This window comes from Xiphias gladius, chromosome 22 (genome assembly GCF_016859285.1).
Source record: "Xiphias gladius isolate SHS-SW01 ecotype Sanya breed wild chromosome 22, ASM1685928v1, whole genome shotgun sequence".
NCBI classification, from domain to species: Eukaryota; Metazoa; Chordata; class Actinopteri; order Istiophoriformes; family Xiphiidae; genus Xiphias; species Xiphias gladius.
This window is the reverse complement of record NC_053421.1, coordinates 5207756-5221564: the sequence shown is the minus strand read 5'-3', so window position 1 is coordinate 5221564 and position 13809 is coordinate 5207756. Positions and strand designations below refer to the sequence as shown.

Sequence of the window (13809 nt, the reverse complement as noted above, 5' to 3'; positions counted from 1 at the left end):
GTCTGTGTGCCAGCAAAGACAGAACCTGAATGCCCACCTTTACCTCTCAGGTCACACCCCTCCCCACCTCCCACCGATTCACCAATGGGGAAATGACTGTGCCACCTGTGTAGAAACATCTAACCAATCAGCAAGGCCAACCTTCGTTTCCTTGTTTGCCCTGCCTCATCAGGTTCTGCACTGCCAGCCTCTTAATTTACCAGCTTCTTAACAGGATACAAACCTGGCCCATGCGTAAGCTCACATTCTAACTGACATCAGAGACAGTCAAATGTATTTCAGAACGTAAGGTTACAGATAATTTCATTGGCTGTTGTGGCTGCGAAGTTAAACACAGGCCGCCTCTTGTGGGACTAGCTTTCTCAGTCTTCCACACAAACTAACCTGCACTAACTAGAAAGTCCAGTTTCTCTAGCAGGTCTTAGAAAACATCAGAGAGTCCTGGAGGCAACATGGACCTGGAAAGGTAGGGCAGAAACAGTAATATTACTCATAATAACTTTTGTCAGTTTTCCTCCAGTTTTTACCAGTGTTAAAAATTTGAATTGTCTTTTGTTTGGCTCTTTGTTATTTCGCACAGGCAACAGACCCTTTCTTATTTAATAAAAATACATCATTTTTATAGTTTATTTCTTTTAATATTTACATTATGCGAAATAATTTCAGGCACTACAAGAGATAAAATGCCATAAATTTATCACAGACACGAACAGCACTTGATTCCTGTAATGGTAATATTGCGGTGATGTGCTGTACTTGATGCTAAAGGTTTGACTTAACTGTCAATTTTAAAAACTGTACAGTATGTCCCTTTCTAAAACTGAGATCTTGTATACAGTGTCTCTTCTTGACAGTTTCTCTGAATGATATCTTCTAAATTTCATTTAAAAAGTAACTCTTGAGTTTGATCATGAATCACCAGCTGGACATGTTCAGAGCTGACTCAGTATATCTGTTTGTTATTTAAATTAGCTGTATACAAGCAGTTATTCCTCGGTGAACTTACATAAACACACCACACACGGAGAGGGCGATTAGATTGAAGTTTGGTGAGAAACAGCCTGGGGCAAACTTGGTGGTTTGGCAGACCAAGCCTCTGTTATTGATAGACTGGCTTTGCAGTCACAACAGGGTTTATTGTCTCTTCCCATTGTCCTGTCGTCCTCTCAGTAAACGGCTGGTGGTGGTGGTACCAAATGAAGTGTCGGTGCCCCAAGGCCTGGTGTTCAGCAGTGACGACGAGGCATGGAGGAGCTACCTGGAGAACCCACTGACTGCTGCCACTAAGGCCATGATGAGCATCAATGGAGATGAGGACAGTGCAGCAGCTCTGGGACTGCTGTATGACTACTACAAGGTGCGGAGAGCTTTACATTACAGCCAAAATAATACAAAAGGCAGTTTCCACATAATGTGTTCTTATTTGTTTCAGGTCTTATTTTTTGTATTTGCTATAACCCTGTCAGGTTCCCAGTCAGAGGAGACGTGCCTCCAGCGGCGTTAAACCCACGGACCCCTCCGCTCTTGGGCCAAGTAACTGTGGGAGCTTGGAAATACTAGATCACCATCTTCAGGCTCTTAGTTGCATGCCTGTCAACCTCTCTCTAAACAACAGCACCACTACAGAACATCAGGGCTCCAACTTCGGAGCTACCGGCCTTGCAGGAGCCACCAGAGGAGGAAATGGTAAAGGTGAAGGCGGGGCGGCTCTTGCTCTGGTCAAGAGACAGTGCCAGACATCTGTGGGAGTATCCTCTTCTGGAGGTTCCTACCTAGAAGAACCCAGGGGCCAGATAAGGATGGTTTACGAGCAGGGCTGCTATGATTTGTCCCTGTCTGGGTACTTGAAAGATGAACAGAGAAGCACTCCAGACAGCACGTATGAGGATGCAGTGGAAGGCGAGGTGAGTGAGGTGGAGGTGGCGTTGTGTCTTGCTTTATAAGTCAGCATCACATTATTTAGATTTTTTTTCCTGAACAGTAGTAGTTTCCTGCTTTTCTCCTTTTTGAAATATGCAGTGTATATTGGCTTCTTTCACAGATGTACTGCAGAAGTCCTTCCTCGGGAGCCGACGAATTCCACTGTAGCCTACCAGTGTAAGTCGAAGTTCAGATTCAAACAATAGCACTAAACATGTAGACACTGCTAGTCTAAAAGATTTACACTGGTTTTATGTGCACAGTGAGTTTTCTGATACAGAAGTATTAAAGGATGAGACTGGCAATATTCCATATTTTTGTTTTATTCAACAAGTCCCATGAAAAGAACAAAAACAACAATGTGTTGATTGTGACCTCCCCAGCCTTTCTGTGGGCCATTCATTCCTACTGAAGAAACATATCCTTAAAATTGGGTCACAAATATATTGTTTAATTTATAGAATAGGTGCAGTAATTTCCTGAAACAGCTGTGCATTGTCGATTTTAGCAAAAATGACTCAGTCAGGAGCATTTGTTGGGGACTATTTTCAGCTGTGTATTAATACACATTTGAAGTTCTAGTGAGTATTTACTATACAGCAACAGGATGGTATATTTATGCCTGAGTGTGTGTGTTCATTGTAAGGAAGGAACATGTGGCCCAGGGCAAAAGTGTGGCTCTTTCATATGTTTTTAATAGTCTCTGGACAACAGTGGCGCTGTAAGATGTATCAGGTTTGTGACAATAACAAAAGTATAGAATATTACAAGGCCTAAAGATGTGCTATTGTACATCAAAGCATCTTTGATTTAAAAAAAAATTTAAAAAAATCTGTTTGTTTAGAGCCATAGGAGTATCATAGGAACCACTTCTTGCTGCAACAAACCTTCTCCATTTTTAAATTAAAAAAACAAACCCTTTCCACTACTGAACAACTTAGTTCAGTCAGAAAACAAATCTCCATAATTCAGTCTAATTTTGTTTTCTTTTTCATTAAAATGTTGACACCGTTTGTGCTAATTTTCCTTGCAAATACAAAAATGTGGTGTATCCTTGTATCAGAGGAGATACGCGATGGGTTGTCAAACATTTCCACACATGCCTATGTTCTTACAGTGACAGTTTCCGGTACAGTCTGGAGGCCAGCATGTCGCTGCGGCAAGGAGATGGACCCATGGCTTACCTGAACCGGGGCCAGTTCTACGCTTTGACGCTGTCTGAGACCGGACTCGGATCATCCCTTCGCCAGCACAGAGGCAAAGTGCGGGTGAGTCGACCGAAGCTATCACAGGGGCCTGATAGGAGCCGATCCAGTAGTGAGCAATGCACCATGGGAGGCTCTGAGCTGCAGCGGGACAGTGTTGTACAGGTAAGGGAAGGGAGATGTAGTAAATGGAGAGAAAGTATAGAGGAAACCTTAGAAATTTTATATTTATTTTTGATTCATTTTTTATTTTTCTTCTGTTTTGGCCTGATTATACTGTATCTTGCACTGCAGAGTGTTATCATGGTTGTCTTTGGGGAAGACAAGTGCAGAGATGAGCAGCTGAAGAATTGGAAATACTGGCACTCCCGTCAGCACACTGCCAAACAGAGAGTCCTGGACATTGGTAAGATGATTATTTTTCTGCTGGTCACTGACAGGGTCGCCTGCTACATATGTGTCTTGACGGGGTTTATAAGTAGAACAGATGAGGAATAGGCCCAGATACAAAAATGGCACACCTACACTGCGGTATTGAATATCACACTCAGACGTAGATACTTTGACTCCTAAGGTGCACAGAACCGTGCAGGTAAAGAGACTGCGAGCAAGCTGAAAATCTACAGGAGCCTCTGGGAGAATCCCGTCAAATGTCCTGAGGGGAAACCTGACACAGTCTGAATAACTGTCAGTCCTCGATTCCCACAGGACTTCAGTGAAGAGACAGCCACTGGGTCTGCATTTGCATAGACGTTAACAGGAGAAATAGGTGGGGGCCTGGACTAAGGCCATATCCTGTACAATCAGCAAGACACAGGCCTCAACCTGTGGTTTCAAACTCAATGGAATGAAGCAGAGAAGTCAGACACTGTGGTGGTTTTGTCTGTGGCAAGTTCATGCCAATACCATGGAGGGTGGAAATTAGCCTACATGAGCAGAGGTTGAGTGGGCTTATGGGAATCTTAACTAATTTAGATCTTTATTTGTTGGCAACAATGTCTTGCGAAAGGTGCCAGATTATGATATAGTCGATAGTTATAGATTAATTGGATAGGGAGTCTAAACAGGTACATTTGATAGTTTATTTAAAGACAGAGCAGTCTCCTAGCAGCTGAGCAGCAGTGAATATTTTCAAGTACTGTACTCAAGTACAGGTTTTAGGTACTTGTACTTTACTTGAGTATTTCCATTTTATGCAACTTTATACCTCTACCTACCTATACCTCTAAGGAAGTACTGTAGTTTTTACTCCACAACATTAATTTGACAGATATAGTTTCTTTACAGATTACAATGTTGCAACAAAAAACATATTATGAGTTTATAGAACTCAATGCATTGTTAAACATTAAACCAGTGGTTTCCAAACTTTTTGGCATTGTGATACTTTGGTCGTGTTTTAGATGTCTCTGAGTAGTTTAGTTGGACTAAACTACCCAACCGTAGTCAAACTAGGCCAGTAGTCCTCAAGCACTTTATATTTTAAAGTAGTCAAAACAAGCTTCAGCTTGACCTTGTGCAATAGTAAAATGCCACTTCTGCCTTGATATAGCAGTATGAACAATGTATTAATGTAATATATATAATATATTAGTCATTGGGCGCATTTTGCTGTAGAATCAGAATTTTTATTTTTGATACTTTGCCACAATTTTGAAAGTGCCCTGAAATTAGGGCTGACACCAAACTCCCCTGAACCCACTGAAAGAGTTTTCTCTGATCTTCACTTTACATGCAGCCAACTACAAGGAGAGCTTGGGCACGATTGGGAACGTGGAGGAAATTGCCTACAATGCTGTCTCTTTCACATGGGATGTCACTGAAGAAGCCAAGGTAAAACGAAAAGTAAAAAGGAATAGAGAGATTGTGCTGTTTATGTCAAAGCAAGAACGATTGATCTAAAAGTGGAAAAAAAGTCAAATGAAATAGCTGTCATTGTTCTTCATTCCCCTACTTTCACTTTCACACTCAGTCAAGAAGTCAATCATTTCCTGTCTGTCACTCATTGTCACTTTTGGGAAAAACAAGTCCTCAAGACAACCACAAGTTGTTTTCTTGGGGACCCTTAGGCTGTAGAGACTTTCTGTCTATACTCACCTGTTTGTCAGTGGATTGTTGGCACCTCAGGGTTTTAAAATAGTTGATGGAGCGCATGCAAGAGACGCTTCCACCCAGAACCCCTTTGTCCTCCATGACAGAGGCGGCATGTCTTGGTTTGAGGCGGGTCATTATTTGGGGGTCGCAGGCACGCTGGGCACATGGCAACAAACCTGGTAAAGGAGCTTCTTGGATTTCACACATAAACGCAGACACACCCCCACACACAGCATCAGCCCCCCTCAGGGTGTTTTGGGCACAGGAGATTGTGGCTGTAGCTCCCATTCAGCTCAAATTTAACGAGAACTCCAAAAACAGCCTCATTCAAAGAGAGGCATTTGCAGCTTTGTGTGTTTGGGGATACATATTCACTGTTTGGGACACACCTTCACTCCACTGTAATTGTTTTTAATGAGATCAGGTAGTTGTAGCTGTGTCCAGTCAGTTAATGCGTCTTCTACAGTGGTTTCAGAAAGTACACTTTATTGTGTTGTAGATTTCATTCTACCTGGATAAAATTGCCATTTTTGTCAATCACCTGCACTCCATAGTCCATGATGACATCTTATTAGCCTTTATCGTCAGTAGTTAAAAAAAAACGTACATATACCTTTTCCGGCTTTAGAACACTCAGTAATCCAGTGATTGAGTAAATTTGGGGTCTCATGAGAGACAGATTTGATCAACATGGTGCAGTAAAGGTGAGGGGATCCTGACTTGTAGTCCCTAATATGGGGCTAAGTCCCAATACGCTTGATCCTACACTTCCCATTAAGCAAGTCAATAGCATCTTTTCGATAGACCGTCTCGGACTAGTCTGGTTATTCTCCTCTGACCTCTCAACAACATGGCTTTTCTGTCCGTCTGAGATCACATTTCTTCCTCCATCCTTATGTGTGATGTGAACATTAACTGAAGCTCCTGACCTTCATCTGCATGATTTGTGGCAATGCTGCTGCATGATTGGCTGATTGGATAATCAGCCAATAACTACATGAATAAGCAAGCGTACGGTAGCAAATATATCTTAACATGGAGAGGTGCTATCAAGGGCTTCTGTGACCCAGACTCACTGAGCAGCCTGGCAGCAGTGCAGAGACATTCCCTTCTGAAGTTTCTGAGGAGTGCTAGCTTGATTTCCAGAACTTGGGTATTGTAGCTAGGTGAAACGAACATTGCCCATAGTACTGGTTTCAGTCGGAGTGTTGGAGGTTTGGTGGTGAGCAGGTTGACTCTGGCTTTGTTGATTAATCCGGTAACGGTTTTTAATGTGGCGGCTGATGTAGTGTATGTAGGCTCACATGTCACTGCTGTCGCTTCTCTCTTTTCTCTCTGTCTTGCGCCACCTGACCATCTTGGTTTCCAAACACAGGTGGATGTCCAATCAGACTCTGATGGGCTGACATACAAATTGATATTTTTGGTCCAAATGATCACTTTTGTTTTTTGTTTTGGCATGGCTCTGCTGTTGCCAGGCAACACTCACCATCCTCACTGTAATGGATTGTGAAATGTATTGGCACGGGAGACAAGCTGCTTCCTGCGGCATGACTCTGTTTCTGTGTTTGTTTGTTTGTGCCTGGTTGTGTGGATGGCACTAAACAGCCACTTTACAGTACCCCCATGAACTTAGGTATTTGGGAGGTATCTGAATGTTCATACATGCAGTAAGCCCAAACACAACAAGCCTCCCACACACACACAGATGCTAGCAGCAATGCATTCACCACTCCTGGAAAAATTGAACCGGCTTGGGTCTGTGGAGGTGTGTACGAGGCCCATTTGCGCTCCAGGCCTTTCCATCAATCAGCCCTCACCTCTGCAGGTTCAGACACGATGCTGTTGATGATGTATAGTGGGAAAATTGCTGTTGAGCCAAGGTGAGGAATATCTACCGTTATCCGTCTCTGCCGACCTGTTGCTCAGGCTGTTGGTCCTGTTTAACTGGAACATCCATCAGGAGTTTTTATGTTGGTTTAGATGGTTTGGCAATAAAGAAATGTTGTAATTAATCATCTGGGTCTTTTCCATCATCTCTTTGGAGTAGAGCCACGGGTTTTCTGAAAACTGAGGAATCTGGAAAAATATTAAACCAATGGCAAATCAGTGTTTCATTACGGAAATCAATATCATTCACAAATTTCCAGCTTATTTGTAAGCACATAAACATTTAACATAAGGAGGGTTATGAAGTGGGTGAGTGAGTGAATAAGCATTGCCTCTGGCCTTCTGAACGGCTGCTGCTGTTGTGATGCACGCCCCTGTGACACTCAGTCATCACTGCACAGTTTATGAGTCAGGTCGAGCTTCACTAGAGAACAAAGATCTCTATCAGATCTGACTCCCCATCTGAGCAGGACTGGCCATAAAACTAAATACTAGGTTTTTATTGTTATAATAAAGAGATGAATACCTTATATTATCAGCTTTAAGTCACCGGTTATTGCTTTAACTGTACCTACAACAGGGGATTAAAGTGATGCATTTCCTAGTTTCTGCTAGTGGGAGAAGCTCGTAGCACATCCCACAAACCCTGTTTGACCTCACATCTCATCCAGACTAGATTAAAGGACTTTCATGTCTTTTGATTCTTTACTTGTGAACCACCTACCTACAAAAAAAAAAAAATCTTTACAGTTAGTGAGATTATTTAAGTTTGTTAAAACATGTCTAAGATTCCAGACATGACAGAAGGAAGCATTACACAAAATTTTTCTCACCCACCATCACTGTCAACTTTGAGCGATCTGTGTAATTTAATGTTCCAATCTTTTTTGTCAGACGTACCTGCACAGCCCTGTCAGATGGTCTCAAGTACCCCTTCACTGACACCGCCTGTCATGTTCCAAATGTGTTAATTTGAATTGATTTCATACTGGAAGTTAACAATTTCCATAAATTTTTATAAAAGTAAATATTTTGACAACTTTTTCATACAGTTGAACAGTTAATGTTTAGTCCAGTTTGGTCAAGTTTGCATTTGCAGTAGTACCACTTTGAATGACACAAGCTGGACAGTTCAACCATTTTTCCACAATGTTTAGCTATTTTAACCATTTGTCCATTACTTTTAGCTACATCTACACTCACTGAGCACTTTTATTAGGAACACCTTTACACATGCAACAGAATGGGGAATAAATATGATCTCAGAGACTTTGAATGTGGCATGATTGTTGGTGCCAGACCGGCTGGTTTGAGTATTTCTGAAACTGCTGATCTCTTGGAATTTTCACGCACATCCGTCTCTATAGTTTATTCAGAATGATGTGAAAAACAAAAAAACGTCCTGTGAGCAGCAGTTCCGTGGATGGAAACGCCTTATTGATGAGAGAGGTCAGAGGAGAATAGCCAGACTGGTTAGAGCTGACAGAAAGGCTGTGGTGACTCAGATAACCACTCTTTACAAGAGTGGTGAGCGGACATACATCTCAGAAGGAACATCAAACCATGAGGTGGATGGGCTGCGACCACGTCGGGTTCCACTCCTGTCAGCCAAGAACAGAAATCTGAGGCTGCAGTGGCCACAGACTCACCAAAACAGGACAGTTGACTGGAAAAACAGTATGCATACTGGAAAAATGTTTTCTTGTCACACTTTGGGCCCCTTAATACCAATCAATCATTGTTTGATGCCTATCTGAGTATTGTTGCTGACCATGTGCCTCCGTTCATGGCCACAATTTACAATCTTCTAATGGCTGCGTCCAGCAGGATAATGCACCATGTCACAAAGCAAAAGCTGTCTCAAACTGCTTTCATGAACATGACAATGAGTTCAGTTTAGTTCAGTGGCCTCCTTAGATCAGAATCCAGTAGAAGCCCTTTGGGATGTGGTAGAACAGGAGATTGGCAGCATGAATGTGTAGCTGACAAATCTGCAGAAATTATCTGATGCAGTCACGTCAACATGGAGCAGAATCTCAAAGGAATGTTTCCAAAATCTTGTGGAATCCAGGTCATGAAGAACTGAGGCTGGTTTGAGAGCAAAGGGAGGCCCTACCCAGTGTTAGAACGGTGTTCCTAATAAAGTGCTCGGTGAGACTATATCCATTCATTTTAGCTATTTCAGTAAATAGATCAATAAAGTTTTTCTGATTCTGATTCAACTGTTCATCAATTACATTTAACTATTTCAAATGTTTGTATGTGTATCTATTACATTTAGCTATTTCAGCTGTTTATTAGTAACTTTTAGCAATCCATAAAACCATGATTTATCTATGAATTTTGGCTATTTCATCCCTTTATTCATTACTTTTTTGCTCTTGGACCATTTATTGATAAATAGTAAAAAAAAAAAAGTAATGGATATATATTCTTTACCTTTAGCAAACTTTGTCAACCATTCATCTTCTTTTAGGCTAGAAGTATGCCCGCTTGCTGACTAGTTTTCATGCATCACGTGATGTTGAGGTGTTGCAAATCACTCAATATGTGGTTACATTTTTTTACCTTTTAAAAAAAAAAAAGAAAAGTACACCTGGGTTGGAATCACTGTTGGATAAACATCCCTCCCACTGCTTGCTTTAGTTCCCAAAGCCCCAGAAACCGACCCTGTCCTCTGTTATATTTTTGTTTCCTAGGTCTTCATCTCGGTGAACTGTCTGAGCACAGACTTCTCCTCGCAAAAGGGCGTGAAGGGGATGCCTCTGATAATCCAGGTCGACACCTACAGCTATAACAGTTGCAGCCGAAGACCCATCCACAGGGCCTTCTCTCAGATCAAGGTCTTCTGCGACAAGGTGAGGAAGGCTGCTGGCACAGTCAGCTGCCTGCTCTGGTGAATAACTGAGACTTTGCTTTTACTGGCTGTAAGCATTTTCAGGTCTCTGTCCCGTCAACCCCATGTTTTTTTGTTTTTTTTTGCAGGGCGCTGAGAGGAAGCTTCGGGATGAGGAGAAGAAATATCTCAGAAAGAGGATGAAAGGTTAAAACATTTTTTCTTTCTTCATTTTGGCTTAATAATGAAATTGATGATATTCATTTTGGTTATGTACATAAATAATGTTGGCAAGGCATGGTTTGAAATCTGCTGAAACAAGTTCACAAAAGCACTTTCCAGGAAATCATAAAATTGAATGGAACAGAAGGGACTGCATAAGACTAAACAGTCAGACAAATTTAATCAAACCATATCATATCTGTACTTGGAGTGGTTGCCTGGCAACAGATGCTGAGTTCATGCTCTCTCTGGATTAGGGAAAAATGGTGGCTTGGGGCCAACCTCTCCCATTAAGAGTGCTGATAGCAATTTGTTCAAAACCATGATAAACCTGGACTCCCAGCCTGTCCTCTTCATTCCTGACGTCCACTTTGGAAACCTGCAGAGAGCAGGGCAGGTGAGGGACCCCTTTCTGTCACTCACACACACAGAGGAACTGTCCTGATCCAGTCTTGCAGTGTGACACATGATGGATTTTTACTCGATTTGCAGGTGTTTGCTTTTAACACCGAGGAGGTCGACAGAGATGGGTGAGTATCATACTGTTATTTCCACCCCACTGGTTTGCTCTAAACACTCATGTGTTGCACCTCACTGCACCATGTTCACCTGTGTAACAGCCTGACGTGGTTTATTTTTGATACTCTTTCCATGGTGAAACAGTCTCTGTATTTTTGTCATGGGAAAATCAAATTGTGAAGAGGACTGGGGAGGATTAATTCTCTCCATCTCACATCTGAGGGAACAGGGGAGGGACAAAAACCAAAGTGGGGATTCAGATAATTTTAATCAACATTATGCAACTATTTTACCTTAAAATAACAGCTTCAAAATCACTTTGATGGTACACTGACTTGTAATAGGGAGAGTGGCGCATATCTCATCCCCACTCTGTGGCCCGAACGCCCGTTCTTGCAGTACTTGGGTAGAGCGGGTACGATCTCCCACGAAAAGTGCGTAACGCTTTAAGCCACTACGTCACGCACCACCAGCTATGGGTCTTCAGCTAGCTATAGGAAGATGCCGGCTCGGTATTCTCACTACGGACGTCATGGCAGAGGCAAAGAGACTAGCTCCTAGCATCTACATTATTAGCACAAAAGTGCTGCGGGCTCAGATGTTTCGGTCAGTCAGATTAGTGAGGATGCTGACTGGTGGATGAGTGGGAAGCGTGACTGCTGGTTTGCACTGAGATGATGATTGTCTGTTTGTTGCCTGGGTGATTAAGAGGCTTTGTTTGCTGTACGTGAGCTGTTGGCTTTTAGGGGTACGCTGCTCCTAGTACCCTTCACCGCTCGGACTCGGAACCCGACAGAATTTAATGCGCCAGCGTCCTGCAGTCGTCACACCTGGCTGCGGAGGCCGCTGTTGCCGATGTTCAGCAGAAGTCACATAGTCTTGCTTTAAATGTTGTGTGTATGTTTATGTGTATGTGTCAGGAGTGTTCTGATGAAGAGGGTGTCATGTGTTGCTGAGGAAGATATCTGTCCACCTCAGTCCAAGAAGTCTAAAGTAGACCAGGAAAGGAAAGGTTTGTAGATGTCCCAGTTGTCTTTTACTTGTCTTATACTCAATCTTTTCACTGCATTTGTATATCTGTCCCAGGTTCTTCTCCTTATAAATCATTTTATAGAGTGATTGATTTTTGTTGTTGTTTTTTGTCTCGTTTAACCCATACCTCATTAGTTCTTCTATATGTGAGGAAGGAGTGTGATGAAGTGTTTGATGCCTTAATGCTGCATACCCCAACCCTCAAAGCATTGATGGAGGCTGTGAGTATTGAGAGTAGTATTGTAATGTGGTTTTAACTGTTGTACTGTTGTGCTGAAATCGGGAAAAAAGCCACATTGGATCAATTGTGCTAAACAGCATTATTTCATCTTAGAGAACCAATATAACCTTTTATTAAATAGTGACACTAGCTGTGAACTCAAGGTGCTTCAGCATGCTTAAAATACACTGTTTCTTCACAGATCTCAGAGAAATATGCACTGCCTATTGACAAGATTGCCAAAGTTTACCAAAAAAGCAAAAAAGGGTGAGTCCGACTCCATAGAAACCACACTGACAGCGGGCATGCTCGCCGCCCTGTGAAGCGGTAATTAGGCACAACAGTGCCTGGAACTAAATTCTAATGTCAGTATGCTAACATGCTGAGGTTTGGAGGATCATCTTTACCATGTTCATCATCTTAGTTTAGTGTGTTACCATGCTAACGTTTGCTAATGAGCACAAAACACAAAGTACAGCGGATGTCGTTAAAGTTGGCCTGATTATAGCGTCCCATCCCACAGGGGGTTACTAGACTGCTATTTTACAAACATGCGTCTTCGGGTATTGCATACAAAAAAACCAAACTGTACACCAAACTGCTACAAGCCTGCAGGCTTTCTCCAGACATGTTTCATATGTGAACAGCCAACTCAGTCGTTGTACACCATCCATTTTTACAACATCCATATCTGTTTTGCTAAATAAAAAAAATAAAAAAAAGTATTGCGTCAACAACACATATTACAATTCATTGAGTGTACCAGACTTCATGGCAGTGCAGTGTTGTTGAGACGTTTCATTTAAAAGCACAAATGTCAACCTCATGGTGGCGCTAGAAAATAATCAGGGGATCACCAAAATATTTAGGGCACATTGTCCAGGGGCCATGAATGTGCACAATCCATCCAGTAGATGGTTAGATTTTCAATGGATAAATAAATCTTAGGATATGGTAACATGCACCAAAACGGTGGACTGACATCGCCGTCTCTAGAGCCACACCGTTAGCATGGCTAACATCATTCTGATTAACTCAAGGAAGATTTCACTCAGTGAATCAAACAAGTCTTTGTGATCTGTCCGTCTCTCTCTCTCAGGGTCCTGGTGAACATGGATGACAACATCATCCAGCATTACTCCAATGAGGACACCTTCATCCTGGCTATCGAGAGCTCGGCAGGCTCCTTGCGTGTGACCCTGTCAGAGATCTGACGGTTGTAAGCCGCAGCAGAGTTGTCAGAAAGAGTTGACCGGTGGTGGGGGAAGCTTTAGCCGTGCCATGTGTAATATTTGTGAATATTGTTAGCAGTATTAGATGACAGCGCCGTCGCTATCGAAGGCCGCATGGAGTCTCGGTATGGATCAGTGGCTAAACTCCATCCAGCATGCAAAATCCACACACACCTCACCTGCTGTAGTACCTGTCTGGTAGACAACCTGCTGTAGGAGGATTTCTTGCACTAGCAGCTCAGGCGTAATGTTGAAAACCTATGGATTTGTTGTTAGGTGGGAAAAATCTTTTGATATTCCCTGGCTAACTAACTTCCCAAGTCTTCGCTAGCTCGTAGGCGTCTATCTGGAACTGAGACGAGATCACCACAAAGCTTCCATCCAGCCACCTTGCTGTGGTTTCCCAGGTGGAAGACAGCAGAGTATACACTAGCCGTATTGGAGTAACAGCAGGGACCACCATTCGGCTCCTCTGTGGCCTCTGCCGTTCTTGCCGTTACGTCTTCTCGCGGTGGAAGCTTTTAAATCACTTGATGAGATGTTTGAAACGCTCTCGCTTCAGAGCAAGTTTATCCAACATCTTTCGCTGGCTCTCAGCAGCTCAAGGGTAATGGCTTATTGTTTTGTATGGATTTAATT

At 42.6% G+C, this 13809-nt stretch overlaps 1 protein-coding gene across 2 annotated transcripts; it reads left to right on the top strand.

The window, feature by feature from the left end:
• Nucleotides 1–136: 136 nt before the first annotated feature.
• On the top strand, nucleotides 137–13283 carry LOC120784762 (grainyhead-like protein 2 homolog). 2 transcript variants are annotated; one of them, XM_040118822.1, is made up of 15 exons: nucleotides 137–466; nucleotides 1171–1357; nucleotides 1467–1904; nucleotides 2042–2097; nucleotides 3038–3188; nucleotides 3420–3531; nucleotides 4864–4958; nucleotides 9809–9967; nucleotides 10095–10152; nucleotides 10425–10564; nucleotides 10660–10697; nucleotides 11607–11698; nucleotides 11854–11939; nucleotides 12141–12205; nucleotides 13038–13283. In XM_040118822.1, the coding sequence occupies exons 1-15, from the start codon at nucleotides 453–455 to the stop codon at nucleotides 13150–13152; spliced, it is 1806 nt and encodes a 601-aa protein (XP_039974756.1). In that variant the 5' UTR covers nucleotides 137–452; the 3' UTR covers nucleotides 13153–13283. The 2 variants fall into 2 exon arrangements, with proteins under 2 accessions (XP_039974756.1, XP_039974754.1); XM_040118820.1 differs by having other exon boundaries at nucleotides 3038–3290.
• The last annotated feature ends 526 nt before the right edge of the window (nucleotides 13284–13809 follow it).